The sequence below is a fragment of the Chelmon rostratus genome, chromosome 22, assembly GCF_017976325.1.
Source record: "Chelmon rostratus isolate fCheRos1 chromosome 22, fCheRos1.pri, whole genome shotgun sequence".
Classification (NCBI taxonomy): Eukaryota; Metazoa; Chordata; class Actinopteri; order Chaetodontiformes; family Chaetodontidae; genus Chelmon; species Chelmon rostratus.
The window spans coordinates 16,314,344-16,330,452 of record NC_055679.1 but is presented as its reverse complement, the minus strand read 5'-3'; the positions used below and the strand labels follow the sequence as shown (position 1 = coordinate 16,330,452).

At 43.0% G+C, this 16,109-nt stretch overlaps 1 protein-coding gene across 2 annotated transcripts; it reads left to right on the top strand.

The window, feature by feature from the left end:
- The first annotated feature begins 948 nt into the window (after positions 1-948).
- On the top strand, positions 949-2,012 carry tnnt2c (troponin T2c, cardiac). 2 transcript variants are annotated; one of them, XM_041963989.1, is made up of 2 exons: positions 949-1,038; positions 1,135-2,012. In XM_041963989.1, exons 1-2 carry the CDS (start codon positions 949-951, stop codon positions 1,798-1,800), a joined length of 756 nt encoding a protein of 251 aa, XP_041819923.1. In that variant the 3' UTR covers positions 1,801-2,012. The 2 variants fall into 2 exon arrangements, with proteins under 2 accessions (XP_041819923.1, XP_041819922.1); XM_041963988.1 differs by having other exon boundaries at positions 949-2,012.
- The last annotated feature ends 14,097 nt before the right edge of the window (positions 2,013-16,109 follow it).

Sequence of the window (16,109 nt, the reverse complement as noted above, 5' to 3'; positions counted from 1 at the left end):
AAGGAAATAGAAGTGCAGTAGAGAAAACAAATACATCTGAAAGCAGCGAGGGTTCAGGCCCATTCTAGATCATCAGGAAGTAGTTGGTTCCATCCGCTAAAAGCAGCTTTAGCCTTTTTGGATCCGACTCAGAGTCCTAGCAGCTGACTGCTTCCCTGCTGGGTTTCTATTCTTTCAGGAGATCAGAGTGTAGTTTTCTGACTCATTAGTCTGTCAATGCTACAGGACACAGGCGAGGTGAGGCTCATTTTGGAAAATGTGACAGCTGTAACTTCCCGTCATTAAAATCCTTCCTGGCTCTGACATACTTAAGAGATTCCAGTGTGCTTTATTACTGGATGTTCTTAAACACCACACGCTTCGCTGCAGCAACTTTTAAAATATCACGATGGTCTTCCTGAAACTGTGGCCGCTGTGAAACATCCATAGACTCGATGAGTTGTGGCACATTTCCTCTGTTCATCTCCATATTTCTGCTTCCACATCTCTGTCTCTCGTCAGCCGGGGGCTCAGTAGGCCTTTAAAAGCATGGATGTGATTAGTTCTGGATGATACTTTGTGGGACTCCGGAGCACAAGTGTGTGTGTGCATCTGTTGTGTATCTGAAATAGTCTCTCATCTTGTCCTTACAAAGGAATGAGGAGCGCTGCAGGGTCAGAGCAGGGAGCTGGGGGGGGGGTCTGTCGGGGATAAGTCGGGGTGTGTGTGTGTGGCTGACAAGACTTGTTGAGGAGAAAATAGACTACTCCATCTGTCTCACAATCCGCCCTGCTGCTGACCTACACTCTGGAGACTGTGCTCAGCCTACGGTCACATGGTGAAGGCAAACCCTTAAAAAGCCCCCAGGCTACATGCCCGAGACCCCGGTCATCACTTGTGTGCAAGACACCAGCTGGTCTTGGTGTTCGTCTTGCTTCCTCTTCCCTAGAAAGCTTCCGAGGTACCATCATGTCAGACACTGAGGAAATTGTGGAGGAGTACGAGCAGGAGGAGGAAGAGGAGGAGGAGGAGGAGGTGAATGAGGAGGAGGAAGAAGAAGTAGTTGAAGAAGAGGAGCAGAATCATGATGAAGCAGAGAAGACAGAAGAGCATGCAGATGAGAATGAGCATGAGGAGTCCAAACCACGGCATAAGACAACTTACTTGCCAAATATTGTTCCTCCAAAGCTCCCTGATGGCGAGAAGGTGGATTTTGATGACCTGCACCGCAAGAGAGTTGAAAAGGATTTCAACGACCTCCAGACCTTAATCGAGTTGCACTTCTCCACCCGCCAGAAAGAGGAGGAAGAGCTGGTGGCGCTGCGAAACCGCATCGAACGCCGTCGGTCCGACAGGGCGGAGCAACAGCGTGTCCGCACCGAGCAGGAGCGCCAACGCCAGGCGCGTCTGGCCGAGGAGAGGGCGAGGCGCGAGGAGGAGGCAGCCAAGCTGCGAGCCGAGGAGGAGGCGAAGAAGAAGAAGATATTCACCAACAAGTCCTTCGGCGGCTACCTGCAGAAGGTGGACCAGAAGAAGGGCAAGAAGCTGACGGCGCGAGAGGAGAAGAAGAAGGCCCTGATGGAGCGCCGGAAGCCGCTCAACATCGACCACCTGAACCAGGAGAAGCTGGCAGAGAAGGCGCAGGACCTCTGGCAGTGGCTCCATCAGCTGCACGCCGAGAAGTTCGAGCTGGCTGAAAAGCTCAAGAGGCAGAAGTACGACATCTACGTGCTCCGGAACCGAGTCAGCGACCACCAGAGGGGCTCCAAAGCATCCAAGACCTCCCGCGGGGCCAAGGGCAAGTCCGGCTCCTGGAAGTAAGGGCCACTCCGTCGCAGCTGGACGGCCAAGTTGTTTCTGGACTATTTGGTGCCTATATTCCGAGTTGTATCATAAAAGCTATCCCAGGGATTGTCTACGTATAAATATCTGATTGATCTAACGTTGTGATGCTGGATTTCACCAGTTCACCTGTTCACAGGCTGTGGTTGATTATTAAACCTGACTGAATGTGTGGGTGGTGTTAATTTCACTCCCGTATATGTTGTGGTTGTTCTATCTTTGCACACCTTTCACATTTTAGTTGCTCAGGATTTGTTTTACCTGCCCACAAATGTTTTCCCCAATATAATGTGATCAAGGGTTCAAAAGTCTTCAAATAAGGTGCCAAAATTGTGTTTGTTTCCGTTAAATTGAGACGTATTTTAATACCTTTCAGAGTCAAATTCTTTTCACTTCATTCTAACTCAAACCCAAGAAACCTTTTGAAGCACATCACTGTGTTTTGATAAATTTCACTCTCAAGGCAGAGAGTCTTGAACTTTTTTTTGTCGTAATACTTCATTAAATGAGTGGTAAGAAGTGTCATTTTGGCAGCGTGGGTGGGGTTGTGTTAAGATCCAACAGGTGTTGCACAGCTGACTTTTCAAGGAGCTAATTTGGTCTCCGAGGCTCAGGAGTAGCGGCGTAGGCCGGCAGTGTTTTTAACAAAAAGCCCCAACTGTTGTCTGAGAGGTCAAACCCACGACCCCGAGAGTCTGCAGAAGCTTTACGGGGCAGAGGCGGGTTTGAGGTCTCAAAGGTTAAAACTGAAATCAAGTGGCAGTTCTGTCTGTCTCGTCCTTTTGCAGTGAAATATTAGACAAGTCTTGCTTTGACATATAAATATAATGAGAAAGTGTGAAAGGCTATTTATGCACTTGTCTGCACAAACAAAGTACACAACAACTCATATAAAAGACAAATTGCTTCTGGCTGGCAAAGTAATTATTCGCTCTGTTTTCACTAATCAGATCAGGACTTAGGACTTAACACCATTCACTTGAAGTTTGTTTCTAATCTAATCAATATTAACCTGAAAACGTTCTTTTGATTGATATGTGCTTGCTGTATGTTCCCCACATCCTCACCAGTTCTATCAGCCAGTTCTCTTATGTGTAATCAAATACTTCATGTTCCTAAAAAACACTCTGAATCAAAGTACTTTTAAATCACAGCTAATTATCTTAATCTACGTTTGAGTTTTGAAAAACAACATTTAACCTCAATTAAAATGTCAAGAGATGCAAAAATTGCATAAATATAATCGTTTAAAACATATTTCTAATTATGAATTGTTATTATTATGGAGGGGCTTATACTTACACTGAAATGATCTGAACTGCTACACATGGCATGATGGTGCGACAGCTTGAGGTCAAATGAATGTCAAAGTGTACAGTAGTGAAAGATTACCTCCACTAGGTGGCACTAGAGCCCCACTTTGTAGAAAACAGCTTTTAATACACACACCTGGGAAAAGCATTTTTACACAACCAACCTGTGTATTCATTCAAAACGTCATGTTTCATAAATGAAATTAAACAGTTAGCAGAGTTTCTGTTCACCAGTTGTGTGTTTATTTGATTAAAAGCTAACAGAAAAACCTTCATATCTAGAAAGAGCAGCTCAGACTTGATTGTAACTTAGAAGGAGGAAGTTTCTTGTCTTTGTCCATTCACGCAATTATGATTTACACTATGTTGAGTTTTTCCGTGCACAGCAGGGAAAACACCCTCTTTACCAACAGTAAGTCCATGAGCCTTACTGAATGTGTCAGACGGAGGAACAGAACATTTCTCCACCCTGCGGCGTCAGTCAGGCTTGGACTGTAGATGCCATACTGCTGTTTTGCTCTCACGGCAGTGACAAGCCATTAAAGCCTCCCAGACACGGCAGTATGCCAACAGGTTACCATAGAGACTGGGAGAGGCCTCAATCAGGTCTCTATACAACCCTCCAGCCTCAACACGCCCACTTGCACATACACCCCGCCGCTTCAGCTTAAAAGGTGTGGGGTCCTGCATTCACGATGTTGTGAAAAATGCCTGACGTTCATCAACTGACTACCTGTGTGCCACCAGGGAACAACATGTTCCCAAGGCTCTGCTGCTGCTGGAGTTAATTTGATAACAAGGTGTTGCTGGTGTTTCAGGTTCAGTTCACAGCTCCACCTGCTCTCACTGTTGTGATGGATTAGGTTTGAAAGAAAGCATGCATTTTAAGGTGATGCACATGGAGTCAAAATGTGTCCACTCATAGCAAAAAGGCTGTGTGTGTGTGTATGTGTGTGTGTAACAGCAGCTGCAGGCTCACTGGGGAGGGCGGGGGGTTGTCTGCTCATTAGTACCCTGCAGAGACTAGAGGATAATGTAAGCGCTCCATGATTGACGGCTCCTGGTTCACACTTTGAACCCTGACCAAGAACTTATTGACTGGCTCAGTCGTCCATATTTGTGTTTTAATTAGAGCGATGCAGATCTGTTCTGAGATAAGTTTTCTGTTCTTGTTTTCAGTCACAGTTTCTCAATACGTGATTTGATTTGAGAAAAGCAAGATGTTTAAATTACTGACAGATGGATATTTTTAGATTAAACAGTCCTGTCAGTTCATGTCCTATTTGTGGTGTGATAATCTGATACTTAGTAATACCTGAGTTATTTGAACATGTAAACACATGACACATATAGTTTGGTTTCATAATCTGTGGTAAAGCTTTCTCACCTTTTTCCTTAAGGGACCAGTTGACCATCATGCAATCACTGCAGACGTTCTTACTTGAAGGTGTCTCTTTTTTTCTGTGTTTTCTTCTCACCGACTTTTGGCCATTGTTCTATCAGCGCTGTGGTAGTTTGAACAGTGTAGTTTTTTTCATATAGGATGAGGCTGTTCAGCAGACAGTGAGGGCTCTGTGAATGTGCCTGTGCCTTAACCTGTGACAAATTTTTAAAAGTTTATATCTTTAATACTTTAAAACTTTGAAAAATGACAATTTAATATTGCTTCCAGTGCAAACATATAGTCCTAGTGTATGCCTGAAAAAAAGTTTCATACACCCCTTAAAATCAAGAAGTGCTCACGGCCTCCCCGTGAAGCTCTGGCGACCCTGTGGGGGTTGGGAGTATATAGAGTACATGAGAATTACTGTTACTTCTATGCTGTGATCGTGCACAGACACAAAAACAGTGTTTCAGCATTCGTTTACTTTACATTTTCTGCATTTCTTCAGTTTTACATGCAAAAATCACAACTGTATGTTTTATGTTTTAAAGGTCCAACAATCACATTTACTTCAACAATGGATCAAATGACTTTACAGTATGTGAAAGTGTCTGCTTGTTATGACGATACCACTGAGAATTATCACCCATCTGCAGTCCTACTGAGCCTTGTAGCCCCTTTTAGTTCATTGTTTTGGTTTTACAGCCTGCAAATACCACCAAATCCACCCTGTTTGCTGCAGCAGCTGCAGCTGTTTTCAGGCTAAATGCTCAACATCTAGCAGCCAAAGAGATTTTATTACGGTTTATCATAATTCCTTCCACAATTCACAATAAAAAGGTGTGTTTTATGAATTGTTGCGCTTGAAAAGATTTGATTTGTTTGGGCAACCTTATCAAGATCAACAAGAGCTGGTTGACTGGTTAGCTTTTTTTCATCTGTGGTTTAATTAGTTGATTCTCACCCAAAAATATTCTGCGTAAATATATGAACACATAAAAGACTCTACCCCGGGTGTAAACAGCATCTGGTCGAGACGACTGCCTGCATGTAAATGTAGACATGGAGGAACAAAACAATACAAGTCATGTCTTTTCAGTCATAATGTCTAAATTTCCCATGTGTGCCTCAGTATTTAACTCGGCATCCAGCATAATGGCTGTCATGAGCCTGTGCGATGGTTCCTATTAATTATTTACGATTTTCTTTAATTACAATTAAATTAGATTATGCCTGTTGGAAAGCACCGTAAGACATGAAAACCCATTTTCAGGCTCATTCGCTCTGCTTTGTGATACCGCAGCCTCCCGCGTGCTTCAGGGTGTTCCGCTTTTATTACAACATTACTGTTTTATGTTGCTTTGGTGCACGTAACTTTTTTAAATCAAGTGACAGCGAAGACAAATGTCTGTTTTATGATCTGATGAAACTGGTGAAAACATAACAACAATAGCTTGTCACGTTATCCTGCTTTTATGTCATGAATTCAGACAGACAGGCGGCTGGGTTTTGTTTTGAAATTGTTCACTCGTCACTCCTGTCAATCTGCTTTTTTTCTGGGGGTAAACTACAAATTAAGACATGGAAACTGTTCAAGGAAGAGAGCATGATATGATAACAACATACATACAGGCTTCTAGAAATGCTTTAACATTTGGGATCGCTGGTGGAAAGGAAGTGAGGGCTGCTGCCTCAGCCAGAAAGTCAACAAGAACGTACCAGGTTTTAAGATCCATGACTAATTATGTGAGGTTAGGTTCATATTGTTCATAGTAATTAGCCTGTAGAGCATACAATGACTAAAACACACTAGAGGTGGGTCGAATATAACAGGTGAACAGGTGTTTTTCTGCAGGTTTATTCTTATTGAACAGATGATTTGTTTTTAGACGTGAAGGTCTTGTTGCACAAACAGTAACAAGCTCATGTAATCACATTCACTCCAGTGTGTTTACTCTTCTGCTGTGTGTGTGTGTGTGTGCGTGTGCATGCGTGCGTGTGTGGAGGAGAAGGAGGACGTAAGCCTTCATGCACCGACATGGACAGCAGAGGAGATAGATGGTGCATACGTGATCATAGATTAGACTAAAACACACTAAAAAAACACTAGTCTGGTCTCTCCAAGGTCCACTAACAGAACCAACCTTAACAATATTTCAGCCTTTGAACAACTGAGTGTTATTATAGTGAATGTGATGTTCTCCCAAGCTCCACCAAAGCGCGTTTGTCCTTGCAGCTCATCCAGGTTAGCATGTTTTGAGCTGTAATGGCACTTGAGATTGGCCTTTTCCATCAGTACGCTCCCACAGACCATCTCATCTTTTACTTCAACAAAAAAAAAAAGATTGTTTGTCCGTTTCTCTTGATGAATGAAAGTCCAGCATTGGCTCTCATTTAGCTCTTGTTTTTGGTGTCCAACTCCTGAGGGAGCTATCTGACTCTTTAGCTGCTAAATGCTCCACTGTGTTCGCCAGCTAGCCACTAACTGTGTTGACTGCTGTGCAGGTGGTGTGCAGCGGTTTTTAAGAGCTTTCTCACTGAAAACAGCAGCCTGCTGCAGCTGAAAGACTCTCTGAGAGCTGTGAACGTGAATCAGAGCAAACTTTTGAGTGCAGGACTCACAGCGCAACTTTGCTGCTTTTTACTTCAGGTTCTGAATTATTCTTCCACCACTGGCTGGACTTAAATTGGCACATTAATCACTTCAGTTAACTGAAGTGGTTAATATACTACCTATTATATTTTTTAGATTAGGCAGAGAATTGAGCACTCAAGTAATAATCATGATTTAATCCAGGAGGTGTTTTTTGTCACACAGCAACATATTAAATTAGGAGTGAATTCACAGGTTAAGTAAGAACGAAAAACAATAAAACTCTTATGTGAGGCTTTTTGACCTGTCTGGTAGTTGGTTTCTTTATGGCAAACAGACTTCAGTGTGTTGTCCTATTATAAACACACACATGCACACAGAATGCCAGTGGGGAAACCGGCTTTGAGAAATGGTCGCGCTCCAGCTCTCTGGTTGCCTTTAGCCTGTGGATAAATTAGCCTGCCCTGGAGACAGTGCGATCTGGGCTTATCTCCAACCTCCTCCAAATTGAGGTGGGAGTTGGTAGCTACCAGAGGTATAAAGGAGATTTAGCCTGTCCGACAGGGCATTAATCTCCGGACCTCCTCAGCATCCTGCAACTTTTTGAGCCCCGATCCCTCTGGCCTTATAAAGATTTGATGTCGCCGTGTATCCTATCAGCACCTCATTGCACCCCCTTGAGAGCGAGTTCATGAGTGCATAGCTTTAGTGCCTGTCTATTCTGGAATGTAGCCATCAGTCTATTATATAATCTAGATGAAAATAGTAACAGAGGATCTTTAATTACTGTGACACTTAATCAGACTCTCATAAGTGGAGGCTCAGTTATCAAGTTGCCCAATCTGAAGACGCTGCCTGTGCTCCGATCACCGCTTCATAAAAAATGTTTATTTTGGTGTTTCATTACAAACTAATGGGACCAAGCTCTGTGAAGAACACCGGTGGCTGAAGATTGTTTGGTTTTACAGAGATGAGCTCTGCACCAGTAAAAGCCTGTTTGAAATGTGGTCTTGCTGGCCCCATGCATTCCCCTGGCATGCCACATCTAAAGATTCTTACTGTTCTCAGGAGAACCCAGCCTTGGTTATTAAAAATAGAACAAAGAACATATAGTTCTTAAACATACAGTAATATACTTTAAAGACCTAAGAAAAACAGCAACTGTAATATGTCTTCAAAGACCAAACAAATCCAAGTGAACAACTAAGTTTAGATATTTAACAGCTCCAGGTTTTTATTCAATGCAGCTCAAACCTTCCTCTCTAAAAACTGTTTTCCTTTAGTGGGTGATTCTGACTGACCACGATGCACCTGGCTTTGCGTAGCACCTGTTGCTCACAGGTCAAATGCAGATTACATCGTTCACCCACATTTTACTTTTCAGTGTTTGGCAACCTCGCTTATTGAAACTTTTCATAATTTTCCATCCATTGAAAACATTCAGTGTTCACACAGAAGCCTTTTTGCAGACAGGCATCAAATGCTTGTGCATGTCTATAGGTGGTTAGCAGTTTAATCAAAGCGATACCTTCCTCCTCTCGTTTGTAGTCAGATTCCTTCATTTCAGTCATTTTAATGGTGCTGAGAGGGTAAACCAACAGTACTTCACAGTAGATCTTAGAGAAAAGTCTCTAAACATCATTTTGTTCAGTCAGATTTTGGGCTTTTCTCAGGTCTTACCCGGGCGATCATCTTATGACCTCTTGTAGGGCTTCTGAACCACAACTTCTCAGCCTCACCTTTGATCACGGTCGGCAGAGTTGCATGTTGCACCTCTCCCAAAATCAGTGATTGCCATTAAAGGATCAAAACCTTCTTCAGACCGCGAAGAAGAAAAGGTACATGCTGAATTTCATTATTTTGTGACATCAAAGCAAGGGTCAGGTCAGACTGGATTCTTTGAATGGTGCAATTTTAATCTCATCAGAAAGCCGGTGAAGTCGTGGAGAGTGCCGCGTTTAAAAGCTCAGGTCTAGACAAGAATACCCTCCATCTAAAGAGGAATCATGAAAGAAAGTTGATGCTCTTAGATCGTGTTCTTGTTTACGTTGTAAAATAGTGGTGATGCTCAGTTGAAATGCAGATGTGTAGAACTGCTGTAGAACACACTGGGCCAGTGAATGAGTCATTTTGAGTGTGTGTGTATGTGTTGTTGTTGTTTCGTCATGTATAGCAGGGAATAAATATAAACCCATGCAGTTACCTAACAGCTTCCTGGCGGCGGCGCCCACAAACACGTTGTAAGGACGCAGGTCAAAACCATGACTCATCACTGGAGTGTAGGAGCTCAGGCTGTTCATTCATGGGAACTCAAATACAATACTGACATCAGCTGCAGACTAAGATAGTGACTCGGAAATACTGTGGAGGTCGTGATACGGTGTATTTACAAGAGCTCTGGTGTTAGGTGTTAAAATCAACAGGATGCTCATGTGTTCAAGAAGTGTTTTTAAAATAAAACTGAAAGTTTGAAACAGGTAAATGGTTCTGTCACGGCTTTGGATTAACTCCACTCTTGATAAGTCTTGTTCAGGTCTGGAGGTCACATGGCTCTAAAATCTCTCCTCACTCAAGTTTTGCTAGCAGCGTGGCTCTATTCATAACTAGCGTCTGTTGGTTGTTTGGCCTGTCAGTCCAGCACTTTAGCCCAAAGTGAAATATCTTGTCAGCTACTGGATGAATTGCAATGAAACTTGGTACTATTCTGTAATAATTTAGATGAGCTCCAGACTTTGCATCTAGCGCCATCATCAGGCCAAACTTTTACTTTCTCCAACACTTTGTTTTATGACTAAATGCTTGCACAGCTGATCACATTCCCATTAGCCTCAGCTGATGACATCAGTAGTAGAATCAGGGCCGTCAGCTTGTATCCTTTGCAAAACGTAGTTTTCCCTGCAGTGGAAATTATAGCTGCAAACATTGTGTAATAATGTCTGTTTTTAAATTCATGATGCTAAATTGTGACTGCATGCTGCCTTTTTATGGGCATGCCAGTGATTAATCGTGCAGAATAATATAAAAGAAAACAATATATGCGTGTGTTTGTCTTCATAAATCCATGATCTAGCTGTTGGTTCCTGTATAGTCAGTAGAAGAGAGCTGTATCTGTATTCGTGTGTTCTGTTCTGGCAAATGCTTTCCTGCATGCCCTGACCCACCTGTTTCCTTTGGACATCGGATGTGTCTCTGGTTATGAATCGGCGTGCTGCCGGATGAGACATACCTGTGACGGAATGAGCGGCGTCTGATAAACGGCTGCATTTAGATTCAAGCTCACATCCTCCGCTGCGTCCCCTCCGTCTCTCCGGTGATTCATGCCGACTCCTCCACCTCTGCCCATGTAAATCAGCAGAGCAGCTGGAGTGGCCTGTTGGCGCAGACCCTTCTCCGCCCAACCTGTTATTACCACGTCTTCCTGCCACAGCGACAGCGCTGATGATAATACCGCTGCTCACACCTGTTGGAGCCACAGCGAGGCCTCTTGTAGCCCGTCTCTGTGATATCACGATGCCTTAATGACCACCCTCAGACTAATTTTGAAACAGGGCTTAGTACAAGTCTGAGTCAGAGGGTCTCAGAGGCGAGCGGAGCAGCGGGGATGATCTCACAGGAGAGAAAATCATTAAGAGGCCTTAAAGAGATCTCTTGTAGTGTGAGAGTGCTGGATAATGGTGAAGCAAAGATATCTGTGTGTTACAACAGAAAGGCTCTTTCTTCAAACATTCTTGCAATTAAACGCACTTTCTCAAGAGAAGCTTTTTTTTCTTTTGCACTGCAGTCACATAGATTACGTTAATACGTCTATTACGTTAAGGTGATTTTACAATATGCTAGCTTGTATGTTTTACCTTTTTTATTTTAAAGGTTGCATAAGCTGAATTCTGTGCTCCCTCCTGAGCTGAGAACAAATTGCCACCTCTCCTTCAATGACCCTCCCAACCGTGGTTGCATTTGTCACGCGAAGCATAGAGAGCCGAGCTAATGTTAGCTTTGTGTTGTTCCCTGACATCTCCTCTTCCTCCATAGTGAGCCGTGGTCTGCTTTCTCTGTGATTGGATGGATACGAATCTCTCCTGGTTGAATCTTTGTCCAGAAAATGAACAACTGCATTAGAAAATATTTTGAAACAAGGCTGATATAATTAAAGCTGGTAGCAATTACCATCAAATATGAATCTAACAACTTAAATGGGAATACATGGGAACACAGCCCAGCCCTAATCTGTTCTGCGATCTGACATGCAGGGTTGGTCCTGCATGTTCCGGCCCTCTTTTCCCCTGTGGCCCTGCCCTCTGGTGACAATGGTCTGAACCTACACCACACCACCTGCAACCAATCACCTACCACGGCCCGGCTACACCTGCTTCCACTCTGCTCATCAGCCACGGCTTTAAAACTAAGGGCTATGGTCATCGCTAGATTGTTGTTTGCTACTCTGAAGTGTACTCTGCTCCTGTTGCTCGTGCTCAAGCCTTGCTTTGCCTGTTTTTTCCTTGTTGTGACCCTTCTTGCCACGTGAGTTTTGTCTTTGTTATTTGAGGCCTTTTGGAGCTGTTTTTGAGTTTTTGCCATGTGAGCCTTTTTCTGTTTTTTGGTCAATTTTGGGACATTTCTGCCTCTTTTCTTTGCTTGTGTTTTTGGTCTTTTTGCAACCTACTGCCATGTGAGCCTTGCCTATGTTTTTGGTTTTTTGTGAAGATTTGCCTAACCATTTATTGCCTGCTGGTATTCTGAACTCTGCCTGTCCCTGACTCTGAGGTTTTGCCCACGCCCTCTGTGCCTCTGCCTGTGCTTCGAACTCTGCCTGCCATTGACTCTGATTCTCTGCCTCATCCCTGTCGACGCCTTTGCCTGAATAAACTACATTTTGATTGACTTTTTGTCTTTGGTCTGCTCCATTCCACCCTGACAAACACACATTTTGTGGAACCAGCACCCCATGAAAGGTTTTACAACACTGATGCTTCAGGGCCATTCTGTATGCCACAATTAAAGCGTTCACACTTTTAAGTTCACAAGTTCCACCACTGGTCTCGATTTGAATCCACGTCATGCTTTTCTCATGAGTTGGACGTTTCTGTCAAGACAAATCAGTTGAAGCAGGGAGAGTAATGAGAGAAGATTCCTGTGCTCTTACCCGTGGGGTAAAACATGTATTTATAGCCACATACATCAATATGTTTCCCCTCCGCGCCTCCTCTATCTAATGCTTGATAAAGCTAGCTTTGCAATCTTTCATCTCCTCTCTGCAAGTGATGGCGGCGGTTGGTTCCAGCAGCGGTGCTTGACACTTCTTTCAGTTTCTCTCCTCCTGATATTTGAAGTACTTGAACAGGTTATACATAACAATCATTTTAAACAAGAAGCTTGCTTTATTCTGTAGCTACACGATTAAAACACAGCTCCACAGCACCAGACGAGATCAAATAACCGTCCGCTAAACGCCCTCCAGCCTCAGCCCAGCTCAGCCTCTCAACTCTTCCGCATTATTCACCCTCCATGCCGAGACAGGAGAGGACTGTTAATGTCAGATCAGTGTCGAGATGTAGATGAGCCTCTGATACTCTGCCAGACAGAGGAATCATTAAGCAACCACGAGGCTGCGTCTGACTCTCGACAGATGTTCCAGGACGTCAGGGGGGATTACATTCTCTCCATGAAGATGACCTATCAAGATAGTATTAAAGAATGCTTAAGCTCTGTTAGTACTGAATTGAAAATTAGCATGTGTCTTTAAACTTCCCATGGCTGCGGTGGAATCATATCGAATACTATAATCATGCACCATTTGCGTATTTGCTGGAAATCTTTTGCACCATAAATTTGAGATTGGAATTACGTAATCCGGCTCATACCAGATGCACTCGAAGCACGAACACGTGCCTGTGAGCCATGAATCTTTTTAATGGAGACACTGAAGGCCATAAAAACGGCCGTCAGGCTGTAATGGGTGGTGGCATTACATAACTGTCTGTCCATCTCCCCTTTTAACTGTAATTGTTCTTAGAATAGAACTAGCCACTGCTACCTTGTGGCTAATGAGTTGACCTCTGACCCTCTGTATCCCACTCTCCGTGGAAAATCAACCAATAATAAACCAGTCACAAATATCTTCAGCTGTGAAGTGCCGCTGTCTTGGAAATACAAGAATCCATAATCCCAGATGGACATTTTAAACACAGCTTGGTGTTATATTGAAGAACAAATATGCAGAATACTGAATATGTTTGAATAATAAATAATAATAATAATTACAGGTGTTGCTAGGTGCCATTATTCAAAACAAGACATGTCTTCAAAGAGTAGAATTAGAAGAAGCTCTCATTTTTATTTCACATCTTCTGTGTTTCGATTTGAAACTGGGATGGATAATTCCCCCCAAATAATGACTAATCCTGCATGTGCATTGTTGCCAGTAACCACGAGACCGGCCCAACCTCCTCCTAAGTCTTCATCGAGCAGTCTTGTTAAATACCCAGCAGAAATAAGCATCCAGGAAACAACAAAGCGCTAATCGTATGCATCACCACATGGAGCTATTAGCCCTCGCTAACTAAAGCTACAACTCCACTCTAAATATGGGTTTAGCGTTCAGCGAGTGGGCAGCTTTCATTGCCAGGGAAACTAATGCAACACCCCCCTTTTGTCTGTTTCTATCCAACGATGTGGATCAAAAGGAAGTTGTGCTGCATGTCACGCAGCACGAAAAGATCAAAATGTCCTCTTTATGTTTCACCATCAAACGGACGCAGGATGAGAAAGAGGGAGCCATCCTGCTTTTTTATTTTGTCGTGACGGTCTTAATAGCACCTCGCAAACTCAGTGTCCCTCAGCAGATCTGACATCTATTATTTGCTTTAACTGGAGTGTTAGCGTTAGTGTTAGTTTGAAGGAGGCTGCATGGTGCCAGCCAACCTCAGAGACAAATAACAAGTGTTTCGAAAAAGAGTAATACTTTACTTCCAGTTGAACTGAACCAGTTCATTTATATTTTTTTATATTGGCACTGCATTTGTGGAAAAAAGCTACAAGAAGTGTTCTCTTTCTACTATTTCATTTCATGCTTTTCGGCAATCTGAAGGAGTCAAAGTCACTTAAGTGTGGGCAATTATGCCGTTTTAAATGCAGACAGCACTTCTTGCTCTCCACTCCAGTCGAAGGGAAAAGTTCTTCTAATTATTGTCTTGACAGCATGTGGAGAAGCCACCAACAAATGCAGCGTCAGACAACACTCAAAGAAAAAAACGGCACAAGGAAAACCGACAGAACCGTAATTAAAGTGGCTGTTATCGATTGACAGCGTGTGACTTCTGTCCACCATTGACTGTAGGAGACAGATGTGGAGAGTTCGGCAGGGTGGCACACTGTTATCACTCAGACTGAATGTGATTTCTAACCTCGCTTTATTTTATTGTTTTGACCACTAGAGTGCTTTTGTAGTCTGAGTTTGTTCACTATAAATAACCAATGTAGCAGCAGTGCTGATGTTAGCTTTGGCTAGCTAACAACACACACTGTGTGTGCAGGGGGGAGTGTGTGTATTGTGTATGTGTGACAGTTTCAAAGCCTACCAGGAACTTACTTTTTCTGTCATTTTTCTGTTTCCTTCTGTATTTATTTATCTCTCTCTTGAAGGGGATAAACGTGAATTTGTCACTCAACTTACAAAATTCAAGCGGCCAAGAGAAACATTTACATTTTCTGCAGCGAGAAGATAAATGCAATCCAGGATGTCCACTCTGAGTGATACATCCATCAGTCTGAAAGCCAATGAGGTGCCAACCAAAGGCGTAGTTCAGCCGGAGTGCATCGTCACTAGAGTGTATGTCATGTAAAGTGTGTTGACTGATTCATTGAGTAGCATGCAAGAAAACATTCCGCCTTAAAGTAGCTGCCAGGGCCCTTTGAGCAGCAATGTGAATTTAGTTATTGTTCCTCCTGCTAGCTCTGGCTCTATCTACCTAAAGTTTACTGAAGATTAAAAGGCAACAAAACGTCCTTTCATTCATCATTGATTCTCTGATGCAAAGTCATATTATGATATATGTGTAGTGCCAAATGATGCACAGCCTTACAAGGCATGTTAGACCCATGAGATATGTCAAACAAAGTAATCCTAAATTTATCTTTGTAAATTTTACTGCCAAGTACACTGGTAGATGTCTGTCTAACTTGAAATTTGGACAGAAAACCCAAAGAATATGTTTCAGCTGATGAAATAAACCCTCTGAGAAAGTTGGAGAAGCTAAAGGAGCAAACGCAGGCAGTGAAAAGTGGCCGAAATTTGACTCTTATCACGTGAATAAGACTTTAGCAAGGAAGCATGCTAAAACCAATATGATGAAAATATTCATTCTACCTTTCTAGACAAAGAGAGACATGCGGTGGCTCTTCATTTTTTATTTATCTTGTTAAAATACATATGAAACAGATACAATAAATCATATTCCAAATGTTTACTTTAAATTGTTACAAAAGTTATCACAAACTGTACACATCATGACAGCAATTGCAGTTGTTCTTGCTCAATATAGATTCAACCATACACCGTATGTAAAGATGGATGACGTGTGTCCTCCCGCTGTATGAAAATTAAGCCAAAATATCCCAGATACGTGCGCTGCCATCTTGCGCTGGTGACGTGATTTGGAGCCGCGGTCTGCACTGTAGTGATCGGGTGTGTAGCCGCGGTGTCGAGGTCCCGCCCATACACCCACCTTAACTCTTGACCATACATCAGCATGATAAAAACTTACTTGTCATGTACTTAGATTTTTAGTTTGGCTCATGTCCCAGCCTCAAACATGGTGGGGGCGGGGTTTACGACCTATCCTACATCCAGCCACCAGGGGGCGGTCATCAAGTTTTGGCTTCGCTTCAGAGGAGCCGTCAACGTCGTCCATCTTTATTTACAGTGAATGGATGCAGCCAATATGCAAACATTTACAGCAAAGCTCTAAACTCCTAAACATGTAATAACTTGATAAGGTAGAGT

Bases quoted from the DNA above. Each gene is read 5' to 3' on its own strand.
- tnnt2c (XM_041963988.1), top strand. From the start codon at position 949: ATGTCAGACACTGAGGAAATTGTGGAGGAGTACGAGCAGGAGGAGGAA.